Source organism: Mobula hypostoma, chromosome 10 (assembly GCF_963921235.1).
Source record: "Mobula hypostoma chromosome 10, sMobHyp1.1, whole genome shotgun sequence".
Lineage (NCBI taxonomy): Eukaryota > Metazoa > Chordata > Chondrichthyes > Myliobatiformes > Myliobatidae > Mobula > Mobula hypostoma.
The window spans coordinates 53,065,158-53,090,018 of record NC_086106.1 but is presented as its reverse complement, the minus strand read 5'-3'; the positions used below and the strand labels follow the sequence as shown (position 1 = coordinate 53,090,018).

Sequence of the window (24,861 nt, the reverse complement as noted above, 5' to 3'; positions counted from 1 at the left end):
GTTCTTATGTCTGTGCATTATAAGGGTGCCACAAAACAACAAATTTGTCAGTGATAATGAATCTGATTTTGATTCTGAAGTTGAAGTTATCCAAGAACAAGGAAATATGCAGTGATAAATATTCTTTAGAAGAGGTCATAAATAATAAATGTTAGACCATTATTGATGAAAGCTATCTCTAAATGGGATACCTGTAGCACTGCAGAACTATGGGTATTGCTCGTGAAGAAGCGAGTATTGCCCGTCTTTGAAGACTGCAAATGGGTTGTCACACCCATGTCTCCACTTGCCAAAGACACTTTTAGATGAGGATCCTCCTCTTCGACTAGAGATCTGCAAAGAGAGTAATGGAGAAATTAATACAATGAAATTAAATGAAAGTTGCCTTCTATACCACAGAAGGCAGTATAGCGATCCAACTAATTAGTCTTTCAGCGGCTCAGCATTTTTACATTATTCCATGATGCAGCTTTAAAAATGTGTAAATCATATCAAAGATTATGTACGTTAAGCAAGTTTTTTCAATTACCATTTTGAAAAAGTGCACATCAGCAGGAACAGTGTGTTGTGAGAATAGAAGCAAATTGGTACCAAACAATTTTGTGCAAGAAGCAACAAAGGAACTTACTGCATAGAAATTTTCCAACACCAAAAGGACAGTGAAAAGGAAAAGAAACTTGAAACTCAATTCAGGCACATCTAATTTACTGCCTGCTACTTATGAGTCCTTGCAGTCTAACCAACAAGATAAGTAAGTTCAAAGTACAAAGTAAATTTATTATCATAGTACATGCATATATGTCACCATACACAACCCCGAGATTCATTTTCTTGCAGGCAACCAAAGTAAATATAAGAAACACAATAAAATCAATGAAAGACCAGCCCCAACAAGACGGACAACAAGCAATGTGCAAAAACAAACGTAACTTTGCAAATACAAAAAAAAGAAATGCTAATAAATAAACAAGCAATAAATATCAAGAACATGTGATAAAGAATCCTTGAAAATGAGTCCTGTTCAGTGGAAACAGTTCAGTGATGGGCTGAGTGAAGTTATTCCTTCTAGTTCAAGAGCCTGATGATTGAGGGCTGATAACTATTCCTGAACCTGGTGGTGTGGGACCTGAGGCTCCTGTACCTTCTTTCTGATGGTAGCAGTGAGAAGAGAGCATGACCTGGATGGTGGGGGGGGTGGCCTTTGATGATGGATGCTGCTTATCTGGGACAGCGCCCTGTGTAATTGTGCTCAGTAGTGGGGAGAGCATGTTTCAAACCTACACTAGAATGCTCCCTAATTCCTTTCATTGATGACTACATTGATGACTTATTGCTTCGTTGGTGCTGCGCTCATCCAATTTCATCAATTCTGCCTCCAACTTCCACCTGCCCTCAGATTTACTTGGTCCATCTCTGCTATCTCTCCCTCTTACTCAATTTCTCTTGTCTCCATCTCTGAATGTCACAGCTACCTTGTCCATACCTCTTCCTAGTCTGTCACTTGTGAAAATGCTATTCCATTTTCTCAGTTCCTCCATCACTACCGCACCTGTTCTCATAATGAAGCATTCCATTCCAGAACATCTGGGATGTTCTCTTTTTTTCAAAGAATGGGGTTTCTCTTCCTCTACCATCTATGCTTCCCTCACCCGCATCTTCTCCATTTCCCGGATATTCGCTCTCACTTCATACCTCTGTCACCATAACAGGGATTAAGCTCCCCTTGTCCTTAACTATCAGCTCACGAGCTTCCATATCCAGCACATCATTCTCTATAATTTCCACTGTCTTCAAAGTGATCCTACAACTAAACACATCTTTCTCTTCCACCCTCCAATTTTCTGCTTTCTGTGGGGTTTGTTCTCTACGTTACTACTTTGTCCACTCCTCCCTCATGGCACTTAACTCTGCAAGTGGGGAGGTGCAACACCTGCCCCTACAATTCCTTTCTCACCACTATTTCTCCCCCATCATCCTTCTCTTTATCCATTCCACAACCTGGTTCCCATTTTACCCCTTGTCCTCATCAGCCAATCACCTCCCTCTCATGCATCTCCTCTTTCCCCTCCTCCCACAAAGTTCTATTGTTCTCTGTTATCAGATTCCTTCTTCTGCAGCCCCTCACCTCTTTCTCCATCACCTCCCAGCTTCTCACTTCATTGTACACTCTTCATCCACCCACCTTCCCCCTCACCCGGGTTCAGCTATCAGCTGCTATCTTATATTCCTTCCCCTCTCCCCATCACCTTATTCTGGCTTCTTCTCTTTTCCTTTCCAATCCAATCCTGATGAAGGTTCTTGGCCCGAGATGTTGACTGTTTATTCCTTTCCATGGATACAACACACCCAAAATACAGGAGGAATTCAGCAGAACAGGCAGGATCAGTGGAAAAGAATACAGAGTTGATGTTTCGGGCTAAGACCCTTCTCCAGGACTGGAAAGGAAGGGGGAAAATCGCTAGAATAAAACGGTGTGGGGAGGAGGAGGAGGAGGACTAGCTGGAAGGTGATAGATGACACCAAGTGGGTGGGAAAAGGTAAAGGGCTGCAGAAGAAGGAATCAGATAGGAGAGGGGAGTGGACCATGGGAGAAAGGAAGAGGAAGGGGCACCAGGGTGACATGATAGGCAGGTGAAGAGAAGAGGTAAGAGGCCAGAGTGGGGAATAGAAGAGGAGGGAAGGGGGAGGGCAAAAAATTATAGGAAGAAGAAATCAATGTTCATACCATCAGGTTGGAGGCTACCTAGACGGAATATGTGGTGTTGCTTCTCCACTCTGAGAGTGGACACTTCACGGAATGGGAATGGAATACGAACTAAAATGGTTGACCACTGGGAAATTCCACTTTTGGCAGTGATCGACAAAGTAGTCCACCAATTTACATCAGGTCTCAGCAATGTAGAGGAGGCTGTATCTGAAGCACTGGATACAATAGATTACCCCAACAGATTCACAGGTGAAATATTGCCTCACCTGGAAGGACTATCTGGGATCCTGAATGGAGGTAAGGGAGGAGGTGAATGGGCAGATGTAGCACTTTGGTCACTTGCAGACATAAGTGTTGGTAAGAAGATTAGTGGGGAAAGACAATTGAACAAGGTGATCCCTGCAGAAAGCAGAGATCAGGAGGGACGTAAAGATGTGTTTGGTGTAAGATCCCATTGGAGATGGTGGAAGTAGGGGAGAATGATGTTTTAGATGCAAAGATCACGGGATGGTAGTGTGGACAAGAGGAACACTGTTAAGATTCACTGTTAACGTGGTAGGAAGATGGGGTAAGCACAGGTGTCTGGGAAACAGAGGAGACATAGATAAGTGCATCATTAATGATGGAGGAAGGAAAACCCCACTGTTTGAAGAAGGAATACATCTCTGTTGTCCTGGAAAGGAAAAGTCTCATCCTGGGAACAGATGCAGTAGAGACAAAAGAACTGAGAAAGGGGAATAGCATTTTTACAGGAGACAGGTTAGGAAGAGGTATAGCCAAGTTAGACGTGGGAATCAGTAGGTTTATAAGGACATCAGTGGACAGTTTGTCTCCAGAGATGTTGGCAGAGAGATTGGGAAAGGGGAGGGAGGTGTCAAGATGGACCAAGTGAATTAAGGACAGCGTGGAAATTGGAGGCAAAGTTGATGAAATTGACGAGATCAGCAATGCAGTCTTCGATGTAGCGCAATAGAGTTGAGGAGCATTACAAGGGAAGGCTTGGAACATGGACTGTTCTATGTAGCAAACGAAAATGCGGTAATAGCCAGAGCCCATGTGGGTGTCCATTGCTACCCCATGACTTCGGGGAGACAAGCATTGTAGGGTAAGGGAAATATGAAATTGGTGGCATGGATGGGAAATCTCCAGAATCGATGCAATTGGTGATGATGCAGGAGACAATTTACTCAATGCTGCTTTGTTTTCTAACCTTTTTGGTTTTGTATTCACGCTACAGTACATTGCTACTTTACCTTCAAACTCTTAGAAGTATATGACGTGGTACTTTTGACTAAGGTATTTTTAAAGTTCATATAAGTAGGTCAACCAGGCTACCCTTTCATCAAAGGACTTCACATTGGTAAAATGTAATTTGTCTTTCCATGCACACCAACTTCTATCAAATAGCTCATTTTTTAAGATGTCAATAGAAGTCTGCAGGAAATTATTGTTAAGTTTTCCTATCACTGTTATTGGATTGGCTGACCATAGTCGCTTCATTTTTAAATTAGTATGTTACTTTTTCCATCTTCTTATCCACTGATACCATCCCTTTGTCTAAGGACTCAAATATCGTGGCCTTAAAAACAAAATCATAGGCATATTTACCTGATTTACATTCCTCCTTCAATCAGAACCAATGCTGTAGAACTGAAACTCATTTCTCCATAAAATTCTGATTCACCAAGGAACAAACAGGTGATCTTGTTACTCACCTCAATATCATTGGTGTAATCTAGTAAGAAAACTCATTTTTACATTTGCTTACTGCGCGTCATTAATGATAGAAGTATGTGATATTCTTTGTTCAGTACTAGTGTGACTTTTTTTGACCTTGCAAGGATTTAGAAAAAGTGCTGATGAGGTTCAACAATGTGATTACATTGCAGTTTATTTGAGACTTTCCCCATGTCTTTCACAAAACCCTATAAACTTTACTGGACACTTCCTGCTTTCGAAGCACACATATCAGATGGCAATTCCCATTCAGAACTCCTGAAGCATTGCTGAAAAAATTAGACCATCTGTTGGTAACTGCAAAGATTATTGTGTATGCTGGCCTGGAACTTCAATAACCACATCCTATTATTTATCTTATATCCTCATGACCAAACACACCACCTCCCCCAGACAACAAACTCACCTTCCCATTCTCCTACCCACCAATACTACTCCAGAGGCACACTGACTGTTCAGTTATTTAACACTCTGGAGGCCCCAATTTCAACTCTTCACTATAAGTAGAAATTCACTCTCCTAACTCCAGGATGTTCTTGAGTCTCCAATATGGCCTCACATACCAGGAAAGGTTTCATTGACTAGTACTTCATTCCCCTAGAATCCAGGAGATTGAAGGGTCATCTGGTAGAGATATATAGGATCATGAGGGTCATACACAGGGTAAAAATGCATTGCCTTTTTCCTGGGCAGTGGACGCTAAAAACAAAAAATCATGTGTTTAAAATCAGGATTGACAGATTTAAAAGGAACTTTGGGAGCAGCTTGCTTCTTCATGCAAAGATTAGTGAGTATTTGGAATCAGCTGCCAGAAATAGTGGCGGAGGCAGGCACATTAGCAACTTTTAAAAGCAATCTAGACAAGAACATGGATAGATGTTTAGAGCACTGCGGATTAAATGTTGACAGACGGGAGTAGCTTGCTAAGCAACACAGTTGACATAAAATGGTTGGGCAGAAGGGGCTGTTTCCATGCTGTATGACACTATGACTCTATAATATGATAGTGGTGCCTTCCAGGTGCTAAGTTCAGCGATGTGAAGAATCAGGTCTACAGCATTTGAAAGGAGGAAAGTGAGCATATTGGTATCAACGACGTAGGTAGGAAAGGGAAAGGGGTCATAGGAATGACTGCAGATCAGCAATGGTTGGAGCTTCTGGGAGCAATTCGTAAGGTGCACGATAAATAGATTATGAAGACACGTAGTCCTCTTTTATTGTCATTTAGTAATGCATGCATTAAGAAATGATACATTATTTCCTCCGGTGTGATATCACACACAGGACAGACCAAGACTGAAAAAACTGACAAAACCACATAATTATAACATATAGTTACAACAGTGCAACAATACCATAACTTGACGAAGAAGTCCATGAGCACAGTAAAGTTCAAAGTTTCTCAAATGTCCCACATCTCACGCAGACGGGAGAAGGAAGAAAAACTCTCCCTACCATGCCAACCATAATCTGACTCTGAGTCATCCGAAAACTTCGAGCTCTGATCAGCTCTCCGACACCGAGCACTGAGTGCCATCTCTGTCCGAACGATTCAACCTCCTTCTCGGTCGCCAAAAGCAGGCAAGGCTGGGGGATTTGAGGCCTACCCTCTGAAAGATTCCCAATCACACAGTAACGACAGCAGTGAACGGGCGTTTCAGAAATTTCTCCAGATGCTCCTGTGTGCTTTCACGTCCATACTCCATCAAATCAGAATTGTCCACGGCCCCTATTTAACAGATACGATATCATTTTTCACCGGAGGGCTGCGTGCACGCAAGCGCGCCGCCATCTTCTCCTCCCGCCACATATACATACATACCAAAGATGAAGAAGCATTCTAAAGGGAGGATGACACAACCATGTCTAACAAGCAAAGTCAAAGACAAAATAAAAGCAGAAGAGAGGCCAAATAATATAGCAAAAATCAGTGGGAAGTTAAGAGGATCAGGAAGCTCTTAAAAATACACAAAAAAATCCAAAAAAAACCATAAAGAGAGAAAAGCTGAAATATGGCAAGCCACCCAATAACAAAAAGGATACCATAATTTTTTTTCAGATATATCAAAAGTAAGAGGGTGGATATTAGACCACCGGAAAATGAGCTAGAAAGGTAATAATGCAGTCAAAGAAATGGTGGACAAAGTATTTTGTGTCACTGTGGAAGACACTAGCAGTATGCCAGAAATTCAAGAATGTCAGGGGGCAGAGTGAGTGTAGTTGCTATTACTAAGGAGAAGGTGCTTGGAAAGCTGAAAGGTCTGAAGGTGGATAAGTCAGTTGACGAGATGGATTACACTCCAGGGTTCTGAAAGAGGTAGGTGAAGAGACTGTGCAGACATTAGTAATGATCTTTCAAGAATCACTAGATTGTGGAATGGTTCTGGAGGATTGGAAAATTGCAAGTGTCACTCCAATCAATAAGAAAGGAGGATGGCAGAAAAAAAAATTATGGGTTATTTAGTCTGCCGTCAGTGGCTGGAAGATGTTGGAGTCCATTATTGAGGATGTAGTTTCGTGGTACCTAGGGGCACATAATAAAATAAAACCAAAGTCAGCATGGTTTTCTCAAGGAAAAATCTTGTCTGACAAATCTGTTTGAATTCTTTGAGGAAATAACAAGCACATTAGACAAAGGAGAGTCAGTGGATGTTGTATACTTGGATTTCCAGAAAGCTTTAGACAAGGTGTTGCACATGAGGCTACTTAACAAAGATAAGAGCCCATGGTATTACAGGAGAAATACTAGCATGGATACAGCATTGGCTGACTAGCAGGACACAAAGAGTGGGAATTAAAGGGGCATTTTCTCATTGGCTGTCGGCGGCTAGCGGTGTACAACAAAGGTCACTGTTGGGATTGCTTCTTTTCACATTTTATGTCAATAATTTGGATGATGGAATTGATGCCTTTGTGGCTAAGTTTGTGGATGATACAAAGATAGATGGAGGCACAGGTATTGTTGAGGAAGTAGAGAGTCTACAGAAGGACTTGGACAGATTGGGAGAATAGATGAAGAAGTGGCAGATATGTGTTGGTACGTATGTTCATGCACTTTGATAGAAGGAATAAAGGAAGAGACTATTTTCTAAATGGGGAGAATTTTTTTTTAATCAGTAAGTGCAAAGGAACTTGGGAGTCCTCATACCGGATTCCCTAAAGGTCAACTTGCAGGTTGGGTCGGTGGTAAGGAAAGCATACACAACGTTAGCATTCATTTCAACAGAACTAGAATATAAAAGCAAGGATGTGTTGCTGAGACTTTATAAGACATTAGTCAGACCACACTTTGAGTACTGTGAGCAATTTTGGGCCCTGGTCTAAAATGTGCTAGCATTCGAAAGGGTCCAGAAGAGGTTCACAAGAATGATTCCAGGAATTGAAGTGTAAACATATGAGGAACATTTAATGGCTCTGGGTTTGTGCTCGCTGGAGTTTAGAAAGAAGAGGGAGGAATCTCAGAATAAAGGTATGTCTATTTAGAACAGAGATGAGAAAGAATTTATGTAGCCAGAGGGTAGTGAATCTGTGGAATTCATTGCCATGTATGGCTGTGGTGAACAAGTCATTGGGCATACTTAAAGTGGAAGTTGATAGGTACTTAATTAGTCAGGGTGTCAAAGGTTATGGGATGAAGGCAGGAGAATGGGGATGAAGGCAAGAGAATGGAGCTGAGGGGGACAATAAATCAGACATGATGGGATGGTGAGCAGTCTAGATGAGCCAAATAGCCTCATTCTGCTCATAAATCTTGGGCTTTACAATATATCCACTCCGGACCGTGGCCATGATTAGACCGTTGATGTGATCATTCAACACCAATTATTCCAGTTACGGCTCATTTGTCAATAAACACTGTTCTTTAACCAATCAGTGGACGTTAATTATGCCTTCAAATTCGGCATCCAGCCTCTGCTCAAATCAGGCCTCAAACGTCTGTACTCAACTACCCAAACTTCAGACACCAATACTCAGGCTTTATTTAGGTCTTCAATGTTAACAGCCTCCACTTGGTTGGCTACAGTTGAGCAAGCAAAATGAGAATCACTCTATCCACCAACAATCACTACAGCCTCACAACACCAATCTGGTCTTGACCGCAATGCTGCCTTGTCCACTGACTGCCTGCTCCACAACATACTAATTCAGTTTCATACAAAGTGCTCTGCTTTCACAAGGTAGTAACATTTGTGTAAATTTATTGGCATAGTATGAATCTGATTCACTCTTGTTCAACAAATTTCCAAATTTTCTGCTGCTAGAAAAAATAAAAACTGAACATGACAACAGAGTGAGGGGCTAGAAACAAAGTCTATTGAAATCACGCATGAACAATCTGATTGTACCTTGTGATATTCTAATAATGTCTTGTAGCTGAATGATTGCCTCAGCTCTGAACTGACGGAAATTAGTTTACAAGTAAAGATTTTCTAAATGCTCTGAATCATATGCTCCTCTGTGCAAACGCATTACCGAAGACTTCACCAGCACCGAAGTTAGGTAGCAGCAACATATGGAAAATTGTTAGACAGATTTGGGTTTAAAGCAAGAAAAAATTCTGATTCAAAACATCAAGATTTTGTGTAAAATAATTTCCACAATGAAGCTATATTTTGTTGATGATGTTTATGCACATCAAGGACAATCTTCCCAGTACATCTACATGAAGCAGGAATTGAAATTCCTAATACATAAAGAATACTGTGTCCAAGCTATAATTATCCATAACTGGTAGCACAGGTGTGCATATAACCATGTTTAACGGTTAAAATCTGGTTGTATCTAGATTTGGCAATAAAATTGTTAGATGCCCTCTTTGAAGTAAAAGCAACAGAAATGTAAAAATAAAGCATCAGAATCTCTACTATGAACTGTACACCAGCAGCAAAATCATAAATTAAGAACACAAATCTATAAGAGCATCTTATCCTATCACTCAGAACGAAGCAAATTAATTCTAATACCAGCTTCCCCAGTTAACAAGCATTCATTTGTCGCACCTTCACTACAATAAATGGTTTTACTTAATTCTAGCCAGGACATGGGATCATTAACTAGCTGATATAGGCATCTATTGCATTAAAAAAAAACTACTTTTTAAAATGAAAAATATAGTTTCTCAATATATCTCTCCAATGCCATAATAAATGCTAAGTTGTTCCTGTACTGACATGGTTAGAAAAATAACCCCTGAATTTAATCTGTTAATATGGTATTCACCACAGATGTCTTTTTATATAAAAGATTTCATTGCTACAAAATCTAATTTCTTTCACAAGAAGAAAACTATACATACTCCTGAATATTGCTTCTATTTAGTTTCTTAGCAAACATATTTGTGCTATGGATAAATGAACTGATAACTTGGTGTCAACTTAACAAATGAGCTCAAGTTCCATTCCAGTCTGGCATTGCAGGGGAGAACAAAAGGAGCTGTCTAACTCCTAGCAAAGCCCTTTTTAGAGGTATAAAAAGCTGAAAAATTTTCTTGGGCAATACCATAAAAAATAGGAGTAGCATTAAGCCATTTGGCCCATTGAGTCTGCTCTGCTATTCAATCAAAGCTGATTTATTTCCCCTCTCAACACTATTCTCCTTGATACCCTTACTAATCAAGGTTTTATCAACCTCAGCTTTAAATATGACTTGACCGCCACAGCCATCTGTGGTAATGAAATCCACAGATTCATCACTCTGACTAAAGAAATTCCACCTCATCTCTGTTCAAAAGGGATGTTGTTCTATATTGCAAAGTTGAAAGTTACAACCCTATTTAATACTCAGCTTTTTACCTACCTTAAACATATCCCCTCTTCCTCTGCTACCGGTAAAAGAGACCTAGCCTCTCCATTTTATCTCTATAACTAAAACATTTCATCCCAGGCGACATCCATTCCCGGAGAAGAGACCTATACACAGTTTACACTTCTACAAGATAGCACTTACTCACATCTGTGGCCATATCAACTCTTAAACTCAAGCATACACCTGAGCTGCTTTCACAGTTAAATTCAAAGTCATCATACCCTCAACTCCACATTCTGCTATAGCATTGGATTCGGAAGGTCAGTGAAATTCTCTACTCAAGACTGAACTTTGCCTGCTTTCAGAGCTGTCATGGGCACTGGTGTGCATTACAGACTTTCTCAAAACACAGGAAGTGAGTGCAATCAAGGTTTCTGAATGCAGTTTTACAAGGAAACGAGTGAAGTCTATGAGTCACTATGATCCTGGAGAGTCAATGTGGTTCATTTGAACAGACGATACTCTTCCTGTGATTATGTGATTCAGCAGCTTCTCTACATCATTGAAATTTGAGATCTTGATCTCACGAATCACTAGTACAACTATCTACAAGTAGATTTATTCACCTACAGCTAAAAATCATATTGATAGATATAATATTCAGGTGAGTTTATAAGGGCAGGTAGGTGAGCTCTCAATTACATATCTAAACGTTATCAGTAATGCAATCATTTCTGAATCATGAAGCAAACTGACAATGCCATATTTTCTAAACTTTATAAATCTTTTGACACTTTAACACCGAGAAACCAATGTAGACTGATTTCTTGGCAAAAGAATCTCTGGTACTACTTGAAAAGAAGGAAGTTCCTTGATGTTCATGTGCAATGCTCCTCTTCCAAAGGACATCATAGTTTAATTATACAGTTTTATTATAACATGTCTACTGGTTGGACCTTACTAAATGATAATGGTTGTTCTGCTCATAGGTTCACTCCAAGTTACCAAAGCAGCTTTCAGGCACTTGAAAGGTTAGTACAGCAGTACAATAAATGCAAGGCATAGCTTCCAGTGTGCTATTTTCACCACAGCTTTCAGTGAAATACATTTCTTCAATAAAAATGTGAAGTACACTAGATGACCAGTTTTCCCCAGATGATAGCATTTGGTTGTGACCATGACACGTACTCAAGATAATTCAGCAGTAACGCCATCACTTGATGATCTCCTACAAATCTAACATCCCTCCTCCTGTTTGATTCAGTTAGGTTTTCAAGTTAAAGAACTGAATAGAGCTGAATGGGACCGGTTGCTCCAAAGGGAACTGCTGGCATTCAGCTATCCCCTGCATCTAGGTCCAGACTTGGGAGAACCTGCTTTAAGTCCAAGACATGCTGAGTGACTGATGACTATCTCTGTCACCAGATAGCATGGAGACTTCAAAGTGGAGCTCCATCATGCAGGGATTCCCTGGTATTATACTATGGAATCTAAATCTCTGATCCTACGCCAATCATACAGGGCATGTATTTACAGACCTCCTTGATTTATATGCAATTCCAGTTGTGAAAATTTATAGGAATTACTGTAGGTATGGCATATTATTTATTCTTTTAAACATATGTTTTAATACTTTTCATTAATAGTGTTTAACATGTTTTAATTTTTAACAAAAAAGAAATAATATACGCAGCAATTTTAATAGTTTTTAATTATCTCTGAATATCAGAGACATATAAGAACTATAAAAAATACCCCTGAAGTCTTTACTGAAAGCAAAGCTCCAACCCTAGCTTGCCATTTATCAAAGGCTAGGCTGTCGGAACATTCCATCAGCTTCTAGATGTGTCTCAATGTGAAGGCTTGGCAATACAGTAGCAGCCTACCTCACCTGGGCCTGGTGAGTGTGGGAATGTAGGCATAGAGAGCAGTGGGCCATATCCAGTTTCATTCACTCCATTAAGTCTTAGAACCCAACCTAGGAAAAATCAATAACTTTATAGCTTTCATCTTGATTTAAAGATTCCATTATATTCATGGCCTAAGACATTCCTGAATAACATTGAGCATAATGGTGACTGAACTGCTAATATGTTAAAATGAGCATACTAACTAATGATGTGAAACTCAGACAGCATAATATGGGATGAAGAGAAAACTATTTAATATGGTGAGTGTTCTTGGACTAAACAAGACCTTGGGCTTTAGATAGCTGTGCATTGTGCTTATGGAGTAAGAATGTTATTCAAACAGCCCCAGAAAGTGCTTTGAGCAGCACATCATTCTTTACATAATTCAACAGCAAAATTGTTTTGGCATTCAAAGCTATAATAGCACATATGGTTCAACTAGCATACGAAAACGGCATAGAATAATAGAAAACAGACAACTGCCTTTCAACCCACCAAACTGTGTTAACATTTTGAAAGTTCTCCTGCCTCTCAGTTTCTTCTGTGTTGTCCTGAAAATTTTTAAAGTCTGTCTAATTTCTTTGTGAACATTTGAATCTGCTCTTCCCAGCAACTCAAACAATGCATTTCAGAACACAACACACTGAATAAAACACATCACCTACCTCATTAACTGTAAAGCAAGTTTATTTAATGGTTCATTAACAAAACACAAGCTTTATTTATTCCAAATCAAAATAAATGATGCCGCATTTCCATCAAGCACAAATGTAGAGTTTATAAAAGTGAAACTTTGTATTTTGCTCAGACATATTAGTTATAACATATGACATATACTGTCAGAATCAGTGACTGGTGAAACTCTCCTCAAGCAGTAAGGTAATATTTCAACATTTCGACTTGACTGGAATTACAATTAGCAAAAATATTGCCACTGATGTAGGAATACCAGGATATCAAATCACAAAACTCTTTGTATCAAGTATGGAAATCAGTGAATGAATAGAGGGTAGGTTAGATGGATGAGTGGTTGAAGAAATGATGCACAAGAGAGAACTTTATATTCCTGGTCAATGGGATCTGTACAAAGCAGACAGGGTATTGTTACGTACCCCGTAACTGGGTTGCCAAACCAGCAGAAATGGATCACTCAGTTGGAGTCTGGATTACTAGAACTAAGAAAGTTTTATTAAAGAAACAAGCAACACAGTACTCTAATCAAAAGGATAATAAATGCAACAGTTCAACAATGATAAACATACATGTGCACAGAATTAAGATAACAGGATCAATCAAGCTCTATCGTTGTCTAGGGGTAAATGACCAATTTCAAAGTGACGCAAAGTTCAGTTCAATTTTAGTTCAGTTCAGTTCGCAGACAGCGGGGGGAAGGAGAAAGAGAGCAAAAACGAATGAATATTCAAACGGCTTCCACACACAGACCTTCGCAGTCAGCTTTCGTGCGAGCCCTTTGTGATGTCATCTGAGGTCACCGACCGTGACCCCTCCGTTTCCAGATACGAATCGTTTCCCTGCGGTGAACCTGGCACCCAGGCAAGGGTGGACACACACCAGGTTCCCGCCGATCGTGCCTTTCCACCCTGAGCGTCTATGGCTTGATCCCGCGATCAGCCGTCCAAAAGCTTCCCACTGACTTGTGAGAGGCGCACCGCTTCCAGGGTCTCGTTACCTCGGGTGTCGTGTGTGTGCTGCCTTAGCGAACCTGTCCCTTTTTATTCCCCTGCTGGGGTATCGCTTGTCCATCACTTCAAACAGTTCAGGGTTCAAAGGGGGAGCCGCTCTTGACAGCTCCCTCCTTCCGTTACTCTCTCTCCCGTCCCTTCATTACACATTTCCAAATGCTGCGCCATTGTTTTCCTTATCTCTCTCTCTCCTGAAGACAGGTGGCAGACCAACTGCTGATCACACAGGACAGCTAACATCTTAATCTATGTGTATTCTTGTCACAGTATACATCAAATGGGAAGGTCCAACATCCTTACGGGAATGATGGTTGGGAGCAGGTTGCATTTGGAGCGTTGGTAGAGCTCTTGGGGAGGCTCGCAAAGATGGCTTTTCTCAACAAGGTGGCAGTACGCCCAGTTGCAGCGGGCATTTCAGGCTTCAGCTTATGGTGTAATTGTTTGTCCTTTATGTCTTTCTTCTGACAGCAAGACACTGATGGAAATTAAGAACATCAAGTACTGCAAGTCTATTTCACTGGCAAGTTGCTGGATAGGAGAGGAGCTGCGCAGCATAGGCTTATTGTGTAACATATCATTGCTATGCCACCCAAAGGTGTCAGAAGCACTGTGTGGAAAAACAAACACAGAAAGTGTGCTGGTATTCGTGCAAGACTAAGGGTGAAACCCTTCAGGCCGGCTCTCCCATCAATTGTGCTTTAAAAAGTTTGATTGCTAGAAATTAAACTATATTTCCTGCATCTGCAATTGAATCAGCTTTAGATGAAGGAAAGCTGCGTGCTCCCTCTGACAGAAACATGGCTTCAGGAAGCCGCCATCCAGCTAGAAGTTTTATCTCTTTTCAGCCGGACAGAAATCCCACGACCTCTGGTAAGACCCACGGAGGAAGGCTGTGTATCTACATAATAAGAACTGGTGTGTGAATGCTTCAGAGGTGACGACCCACAGTCTTTAACAGTTAAGTGCAGGCCCTTCTACTTCCCAAGGGAGTTCACTGCCATTGTGATTATGGTGGTATACACCTGCACCACCACCCCCCCCATGCTAACGCTGGGTAAGCACTGCATCAGCTCGACAGTGCCAGTGACATCCAAGCTACGTGCCCTGATGGTTTCTATACCGATTTCACCAATGCCAACTTAAGAGTGGTCCTGCTTAAATTCAGTCAGTATGTTGACTTCACTACCAGAGGTGAGAATACATTAGACCTGGTTTATAGCAACATCCATTTTGCATACAAGGTTGCTCCACACCCCTACCTTGGATAATCTGACTACTTTATCTGTTATGCTAATTCCTGCATACAAAATAAACAGTCAAACTAGCTCAAAGGGAGATAAAGACCTGTCCAGAACAAGCAAACTCGGCATTGTAGGACAGTTTTGAAAACACAGACTGGAACATGTGGTTACCTATGACCATCACATTAATGTCGACGAATATGTGGGATCTATGAATGGCTATCGAGAAAAATGTATTGAGGATATCACCATTATTAAACATACATCTATGAGGGCAAATCAGAAGGCATGGCTGACAGCAGAGATTGGGGCACTGCTGAGAGATCGGAATGAGGCCTTCAGTTTGGGGGATAAGACAGCTCTCAGGTCAGCAACAGCTGCGCTTTCCCACATGAAGGAAAGTGGGAATATTCGCAGCGAATATCCAGCCATTTCTGTGTCACCAGAGACACAAGGCACATTTGGCAAGGCAGTCAGACCATAATTGGCAATGAGTCCACACTGTACATCAACGACAATGACGCCGCTCTTCCTGATGGGCTGAGTGTCTTTTATGCACGGAACAATGTGCCAGCGAGGGAAGGAGGGCCAGAGGAGCAGGCATTCTGCCTGGCCAAAGCTGATGTGACTCTTGCCAGGGCCAACTCATGTAAAGCTACGAGGCTTGAAAACATACCTGGTCAGGTGCTGAGGGACTGTGCAGCCCATTTAACAGACGGAACAGTCTACTGTTCCCACAGGCTTCAATGCAGCCACCATCATCTCAGTGCCTAAAAGAGTGACAGTAACCTGCCTTAGCGTCTACCGTCCAGTGGCACTGTCCTCACAATAATGAAGTGCTTTGAGCAGCTGGTTATGGATCATATTAAGTGCCATCTTCCTGCTATATTGGACTATTAGGATGGAAAACAGCTTCTTCCCCCAGGCTATAAAAATACTGAACTCTGCCACCACCCAGGTCTCTTCACATATGAAGTTCCAGCGGTGTTGTACTGTTTACTTTTTAACTTGCACTGTAAATGCAGCTTTTGTTAAATGACAATCTTCTGGAATAAATTTTACTATGTGTTAATTTATTTGTGAAAATGTTACTTAATGTGTTGAGTTATATGCACTGGGTTGTACACTTTGGTCCGGAGGAACGTTGCTTTGTTTGGCTGTATACCTGTACAGTGCCTATAAAAAGTATTCACTCCCCTAGGAAGTTTTCATGTTTTATTGTTTTACAACATTGAATCACAGTGGATTTAATTTGACTTTTGACACTGATCAACAGAAACAGACTTTTTCGCATCAAAGTGAAAACAGATCTCTACAAAGTGATCTAAATTAATTACAAATATAAAACACAAAATAATTGATTGCACAAGTATTCACCCCCTTTAAGTCAGTATTTAGTAGATGTACCTTTGGCAGCAATTACAGACTTGAGGTCTGTAATAGATAGGTTTCTATCAGCTTTGCACATATGGACACTGCAATTTTTCCCCATTCTTCTTTACAAAACTGCTCAAGCTCTGTCAGATTGCATGGGGATCACCATGAGTTAACAGCTTTTTTCAAGTTGAGCCACAAATTCTCAATTGGATTGCGGTCTGGACTCTGATATGGCCACTCCAGGACATTAACGTTGTTGTTCTTAAGCCATTCCTGTGTAGCTTTGGTATTATGCTTAGGGACATTGTCTTGCTGTAAAACAAATCTTCTCTCAAGCTGCAGTTCTCTTGCAGACAGCATCTGGCTTTCCTCCAGTATTTCCCTGTATTTTGCTGCATTCATTTTACCCTCTACCTTCACAAGCCTTCTAGGGCCTGTTGCATTGAAACATCCCCACAGTACAATGCAGCCACCACATTGCTTTATGGTAGGGATGGAGTGTTTTTGATTATGCGCATTGTTTAGCTTACACCAAACATAGCATTTGGTCTGAAGGCCAAAAAGCTCAAGTTTGTTTTCATCAGACCATAGAGCCTTCTTCTAGCTGACTTCAGAGTCTCCCACACGTCTTCTGGCAAACTCCAGCCGAGATTTCATGTGAGATTTTTTCAACAGTTGCTTTCTCTTTGCCACTCTCCCATAAAGCTGCAACTGATGAAGCAACCAGGCAACAGTTGTTGTATGCGCAGTCTCTCCCATCTCAGCCACTAAAGCTTGCAACTCCTCCAGAGTTCTCATAGGTCCTTTGGTGGTCCCCTCACTTGTCCCCTTCTTGCACAGTCATTCAGTTTTTATCAGACCATTCTAGACAGATTTACAGTAGTGCCATATTCTTTCCATTTATTGATAACTAACATAACTGTACTCCAAGAGATATTCAGTGCCTTGGAAATTTTCTTGTATTCATCACCTGAATTGTGTTTTTCAATAACTTTTTTGGGGAGTTGCTTGGAGTGTTCTTTTGTCTTCTTGATGTAGTTTTTGTCAGAATACTGACTCACCAGCAGTTGGAACTTCCAGATACTTGTGTATTTTTACTATAATCAATTGAAGCACCTTGACAGCACACGGTAATCTCTACTTAACTAATTATGTGACTTCTAAAACCAATTGGCTCACCAGTGATGATTTGGTGTGTCATACTGAAGGAGGTGAATATTTATGCAATTACTTTGTATTTTATATTTGAATTAATTCAGATCACTTTGTAGAGATCAGTTTTCACTTTGACATAAAAGCGTCTTTTCCTTTTAATCAGTGTCCAAAAAATAAGCCAAATTAATTCTACTGTGATTCAATGCTGTAAAACAATAAAACATGAAAACTTCCAAGGCAGGTGAATACTTTTGATCAGCACTGTATTTTGAACTTGCAAAATATTGGCCAGGACTCACTTAAATTTATTTTGAGAAGGTGCAATGAAACCTTTTATGTCCATTTGCAAAAGTCACATTTTAACACCAGATTTGAAAGGCAATATCTTTGGCATTGCTGGGGGGCAGGGGTGCCCATAAGACATAGGAGCAGAATTAGGCCATTTGGCCCATTGATTTTGTTCTGCCATTCCATCAATGCAGATTTATTATCCTTCTCAACCCCAAGCTCCTGCCTTCTCCCTGTAACCTTTGATGTCCTCACATATCAAGAACCAATCAACCTCCATTTTAAATATACCCAATCACTTGACCTCCACAAGAGTCTTGCAATGAATTCAATAGAGTTTCTACCCTCTAATGAAATTCCTCCTCATTTCTTTTAAAGGGACGTTTTTCTCTGAGGCTGTGCCTTCTGGTTCTGGTTTCCCTCACTATAGGAGACATCTTCACTATGTCCACTCTATCTAGGCCTTTCAATATTCGATAGGGTTGACAACGTCCTTATTGCTGCCCAGATATTTCAGCCTCTGTAATGAATGTTGATGCACTGAATTACTCTGGCAGGATAAGCAATATTCACTCAGCACATTAACTTCTGAACAAATCAGACACCTCCTTGATGGTACTGTGTGATGAATAAGAATCTGCTTGTACTTCTCAGCATTAAGGATTTCATTAATTCAGACCAGATCGCCGTCGCCATTTTCAGAAATGCAGCCCAAACCTGCAGGGAACCTGTGTCGTGCTTCACTGTTGACTGTAGACACTCATTGCTCTCCAACTCTTCTACAGACAAATTGCCTCCTGCTTGAGCCAAGAATTTCAAATTTTGACTCGTCAGTCCAGAGCACTTGCTGCTATTTGTTCAGTGCCCCAGTCCTTGTGTTTTTATGCATAGACAAGTCTCTCATCTTCGTTTCCACTTCAGAGGAAAGGCTTTTTGGCAACAACTCTTCCATGAAGACCACTTATGACAGGACTCCTCTGGACTACAGAGGGGTGGACTTGGGTTTCAGTAGTTTCTGAGAGCTTACAGGTGCCGGACTACTTCAATTTAGAAGGGACATCAGTTTGATTTATCTCTTGTCTGCTGCACTCAGATTCCATGGCTGACCACTGCGTTTCTGGTCCTCAACCTTGCCTGTTTCTTCGTGTTTCTTCAGAAGAGTTCAGACAGCACATCTTGAAAATCCGCAAAATTTCTGCTCAGGAAAGACCTTGCTGATGCAGGATGACCATCTTGTGTCTTGTTGCTATGCTCACTCCTGCCATGGTGTAAGAATTGATCATTTGAAGGCTAAACTGCCACATGTGCCACACCTTCACCTTTTGTTTGATTGTCCTTCACCCAGTTTGATTTGTTCTATACCCGTTTGTTTAGTTAATCAGTTTAGTTCATTCAACTCATTATGTCATTGATCATTAGCACTTGTTTGTATCATTGTTTAATCATACACTGGATTGGATACCTACAAAGTAATCAAGTTTTTATTTGAAAAATAGTCTTTTATTTAATATGTTATTTTCATGAAAAACAAAAATTTCTCTGTAACATTTAATTTTTTGGGAAATTATTGTTTGGAAATTTAAAATTTGCTCCTGTCTACTAAGACACTAATGCAGAAGGCAAGAAAAGTAAGCATCTGAAACAAAATTTATATAAAAAATCTAAGGTGCCTAAGACTTTTGCACAGTACTGTATTTGTCACCATGTCACTAGGTTCATGTTCTTCCGGGTATCTACAAATTAAATACAAAGAAACACAACAGAATCAATGTAAAACTAAACAAAATCAGATAAACAACCAAAGTGCAAAAGACAACAAACTGTGCAAATACAAGCAGAGAAAAAAAATAACAATAATTAATAAATAAAGAACATGTGTTGAGAGTCCTTGAATGCGAGTCTATAGGTTCTGAAATCAGTTCGGTGTTGGGATGAGTGAAGTTGAGTGGTTATTCCTTCTGGTTCAAGGCCTGATGGATGAGGGGAAATAACTGTTCCTGAACCTGGTGGTATGGGACCTGAGGCTCCAGTACCTCCTTCCTGATGGCGGTAGCAAGAAGACAGCATGGCCTAGATGGTGGGGGTCCTTGATGATGGATGCTACTTTCCAGCAACAGCGTTCCATATAGATGTACTCAATGGTGGAGCTAACACAACCCGTGATGTACTGGGTTGTATCCATTAATTTTTTGTAAGTTTGTCTGTAAAGGCATTGGTGTTTCCATACTAGGCCATGATGCAACCAATCAATATACTCTCCACCACACATCTGTGGAAGTTTGTCAAAGTTTTAGATGATATGCCGAACCTGCATAAGCCTCTGTGAAAATAGAGATGTTGTCATGCCTTCTTTGTAATGGCAGTTATGTGCTGGACCAAGGACAGATCCTCTGAAATAATAACACTGAGGAATTTAAAGTTGCTGATCCTCTCCACTTCTGATCCTCTGATGAGGACTGGCTTATGGGCCTCTGGTTTCCTCCTCCTATAGTGATAATCAGCTGTTTGGCTTTGCTGACATTGAGTGAGAGGTTGAGAAAATGGCACCTTTGTTTCAGCCAACAACGACATGTTGTCAGGAAATATGGCATTGGAGCTCTGCTTAGCCTCACAGTCATAGGTATAAAGCGATTAGAGCTGGGGGCTAAGCTCACAGGCTTGTGGTGCATCTGTGCTAATGGAGATTGTGGAGGAGATGCTGTTCTTTCTTTCTTTCTTTCTTTTTAAATCTTTTTATTAAGTAAGTATACAAAAAAGGTAAGCCATATAAACATTAATACAATGTTAAAGTATAATAAAATTCCAAAAGATAACAATACCAAAAAGAAAATACTACAAACAATGTAATTTAAGCATAAGAAACCAAGATAACATAATAGTATACTAAATTTTATATATATCAATGGAAAAAAAAGAAAAAAAAAACCCCAAAAAAAACCCCTAAACCCTAACTAAAAGCAAAGCAAAGCAATGGGCTAACTTGAAACCAAACAGAGTTAAACTTAAAATCACGTCCTCAATCCCGACCTCCATTATAACAGTGAAAAAAAAAACAAGAAGGGTAAATATTACATTAAATGAAAATATCGAATAAAAGGTCCCCAAATCTGTTCAAATTTAAATGAAGAATCATAAAGGTTACTTCTAATTTTCTCCAAATTCAAACATAAAATCGTCTGAGAAAACCAAAAAAAGGTAGTTGGAGCATTAAGCTCTTTCCAATGTTGTAAAATACATCTTTTCGCCATTAAAGTAAGAAATGCAATCATTCTACGGGCTGAAGGGGAAAGATTACTAGAAATTTTAGGTAGTCCAAAGATAGCAGTAATAGGGTGAGGAGAGATATCTATATTTAATACCTTAGAAATAATATTGAAAATATCTCTCCAAAAAGTTTCCAAAGTAGGGCAAGACCAAAACATATGAGTTAAAGAGGCTATCTGCCCCGAACATCTATCACAGAAAGGATTAATATGCGAATAAAAACGCGCTAACTTATCTTTGGACATATGTGCTCTATGAACCACTTTAAATTGAATTAGGGAATGTTTAACACAAATAGAGGAAGTATTAACTAATTGTAAAATCTGCCCCCAATCATCCACAGAAATGGTAAGCCCCAATTCCTGTTCCCAATCTACCCTAATCTTATCAAATGGAGCTTTCCTAAGTTTCATAATAATATTATAAATCATAGCCGATGCACCTTTCTGACATGGATTAAGGTTAATTATCGAATCTAAAATATATATAGGAGGAAGCATTGGAAAGGAAGAAAGTATAGTACTTAGGAAATTTCTAACTTGTAAATATCTAAAAAAATGTATTCTTGATAAGTTATATGTATTAGATAATTGTTCAAAAGACATAAGGGAACCATCTAAAAATAAATCCAAAAACCGTAAAATACCCTTAGTCTTCCAAGTTTGAAAAGCGCGATCCGTAAAAGAGGGAGGAAAAAAATATGTTACCTAAAATAGGAATCGCTAACCCGAATTGATTAAGATCAAAAAATTTTCTGAATTGAAACCAAATGCGCAAAGCATATTTAACTATCGGGTTAGAGACCAGCTTAAGGCATTTCGAATCAAAAGGAAGAGAGGAACCTAAAATAGAACCAAGTGTATAACCCTGAACAGATTGTAATTCCAATGCTACCCATTTAGGAATAGATAGTATGTCCCGGTCAAGTAACCAAAATTTCATATGTCGAATATTAATAGCCCAATAATAAAATCTAAAGTTAGGTAATGCTAAACCTCCATCTCTCTTAGCTTTCTGTAAATGTATTTTACCCAGTCTCGGATTCTTATTCTGCCAAATAAATGAAGAAATTTTAGAGTCAACTTTATCAAAAAAAGATTTAGGAACGAAAATTGGTAATGCCTGAAACACATATAAAAATTTTGGCAAAAAAAACATCTTAACTGCATTAATACGACCAATCAAAGTTAAATATAAGGGAAACCATTTAGATGAAAGTTGAGTAATATGGTCTATTAATGGTAAAAAGTTAGTCTTAAATAAATCTTTATGTTTACAAGTAATTTTAATCCCAAGATATGAAAAGTAATTATTAATCAATTTAAATGGAAATTTATAATATAAGGGAAGATGTTTATTAATCGGAAAAAGTTCACTCTTACTAAGATTTAATTTATAACCTGAGAAAAGACCAAATTGTGCTAATAACTCTAAAACAGCAGGAATGGATCTCTCAGGATTAGAAATATATAAAAGTAAATCATCAGCATAGAGTGATAATTTATGGGACTTTAATCCCCGAGTTATCCCAGTAATATTTGAAGATTCTCGAATAGCAATTGCAAGAGGTTCTAATGCAATATCAAATAATAGGGGACTAAGAGGACAGCCTTGTCGAGTACCACGAAAGAGAGGAAAAAAAGGTGAGTTTAAAGAGTTAGTACGAACCGAGGCTACAGGGGAGTGATATAACAGTTTAATCCAGGATATAAATTTCAAGCTAAAATTAAACATTTCAAGCACCTTAAATAAATAAGGCCATTCTACTCTATCAAAAGCTTTCTCGGCATCTAAAGAAATAACACACTCAGGAACATTTTGTGAGGGAGTATAAACGATATTTAACAATGTACGAATATTATAAAAAGAGTAACGACCTTTAATAAAACCCGTTTGGTCTTCCGAAATAATAGAAGGAAGTACTTTTTCTAGTCTATTTGCTAATAACTTAGAAAAAACTTTAGAATTAACATTTAATAAAGATATTGGTCTATAAAATGCACATTGAGCAGGGTCTTTATCCTTCTTTAGTATTAAAGAAATTGATGCTCTATTAAAAGATTCCGGAAGTTTACCAAGTTTCAAAGAAGCCTCAAAAACCTTATAGAGCCAAGGAATCAATAAAGAAGCAAAACATTTATAAAATTCAACGGTAAACCCATCAGGGCCAGGAGCTTTCCCCAGATTCACAGAAAAAATAACATTCTTAATCTCATCCATTGTAATGGAAGTATCTAATAAAGAAGACATATCCTGTGAAATCTGAGGGAAGTCTAACTTATCTAAAAAATCATTCATATATTTAGAATCTCGAGGAGACTCTGATTGATATAAAGAAGAATAAAAATCACAAAAGGTTTGATTAATCCCCACATGATCCAATATCAATCGATCATTTTGGTTATAAATCTGATTGATTTGAGATTTAACATAATTAGATTTCAATTGATTAGCCAGCAGCTTGCCAATTTTATCACTGTGAACATAAAAATCACTTCTTGTTTTCTTTAATTGGTTTACAATCGAGGACGAGAGTAGTAAACTGTGTTCCATTTGAAGTTCAGTTCTTTGTTTGTATAGCTCCTCAGAAGGAGCCATAACATATTTCTTATCCATTTCTTTAATCTTGTCCACAATTGCCATCTCCTCCTGCTTCTGTTTCTTCCTCAAAGCAACGGAATACGAAATAATCTGACCCCGAATATAGGCTTTAAAAGTGTCCCAAAGAGTGTTAACCGAAATATCTTCTGTATGGTTAATTGTAAAAAAAAGCTCAATCTGTTCATTCATAAAATTAACAAAGTCTGAGTCCTGAAGCAACAGCGAATTAAAACGCCATTGTCTATTGTTTGGTATATTGGCCATAATTTTAATAGAAAGCTTAAGTGGAGCATGATCCGAAATGGTTATAGAATCATAATCACATTTAATCACTGAAGAAATGAGACGAGAATCAATGAAAAAATAATCAATTCTTGAATAGGAATGATGAACATGTGAAAAGAAGGAAAAATCTTTTTCCTGAGGATGCAGAAAACGCCAAATGTCCGTCGACCCAGAATCAGAAAGGAAAAAATTAATCAAATTTGCAGATTTATTAGGTAAAGTCCGTAAAGGAGCCGAACGGTCCAAAGCTGGAGATAAACAGGTATTAAGATCTCCGCCCCAAATCAATGAAAACTCGTTCAAATTCGGAAACTGATCAAACAATGATTTATAAAATTCCGGACAATCCATATTAGGAGCATAAACATTAACCAAAACTACTTTTTTATTAAATAGTAAACCACTAACCAATAAAAATCTACCATTCGGATCAGAGATAATATCCTGTTGTATAAAAGTAACTGAGGAATCTATAAAAATAGAGACGCCTCGAATCTTAGCATTGGAGTTCGAATGAAATTGTTGCCCCTTCCAGAATTTGAAAAAACGTAGTCTGTCCCCCCTCCGTACATGGGTCTCTTGTAAAAATAAAATTTGTGCTTTAAGTCTCCGGAACACTTTAAAAACTTTTTTCCTTTTAATAGGATGATTAAGACCATTAGTATTCCAGGAGACAAAATTAATAATAGACTCCATAAATCCTAAAGTCAACCCACAGCAAGGAGGATTGACAATAGGCGCGACCCACAAACCCGGAGAGGAAACAGAACATACAAAAGATACCGGGGAAAAGGACGCAACCAGTACTTCAATAATGTATATAGCCCAAAGAGAAACAAACTAAAACG

The 24,861-nt window shown here is 39.3% G+C and overlaps 1 protein-coding gene across 9 annotated transcripts in view; it reads right to left on the bottom strand.

Moving 5' to 3' along the window:
• klhl13 (kelch-like family member 13) overlaps window positions 1–24,861 on the bottom strand; it is a 231,730-nt gene that overhangs the window by 49,909 nt on the left and 156,960 nt on the right. For all 9 annotated transcript variants that reach the window (XM_063060495.1, XM_063060496.1, XM_063060497.1 and 6 more), the window contains one exon: window positions 192–333. In XM_063060495.1, the coding sequence (XP_062916565.1) occupies window positions 192–333 (142 nt within the window). The remainder of the gene's footprint in view (window positions 1–191; window positions 334–24,861) is intronic.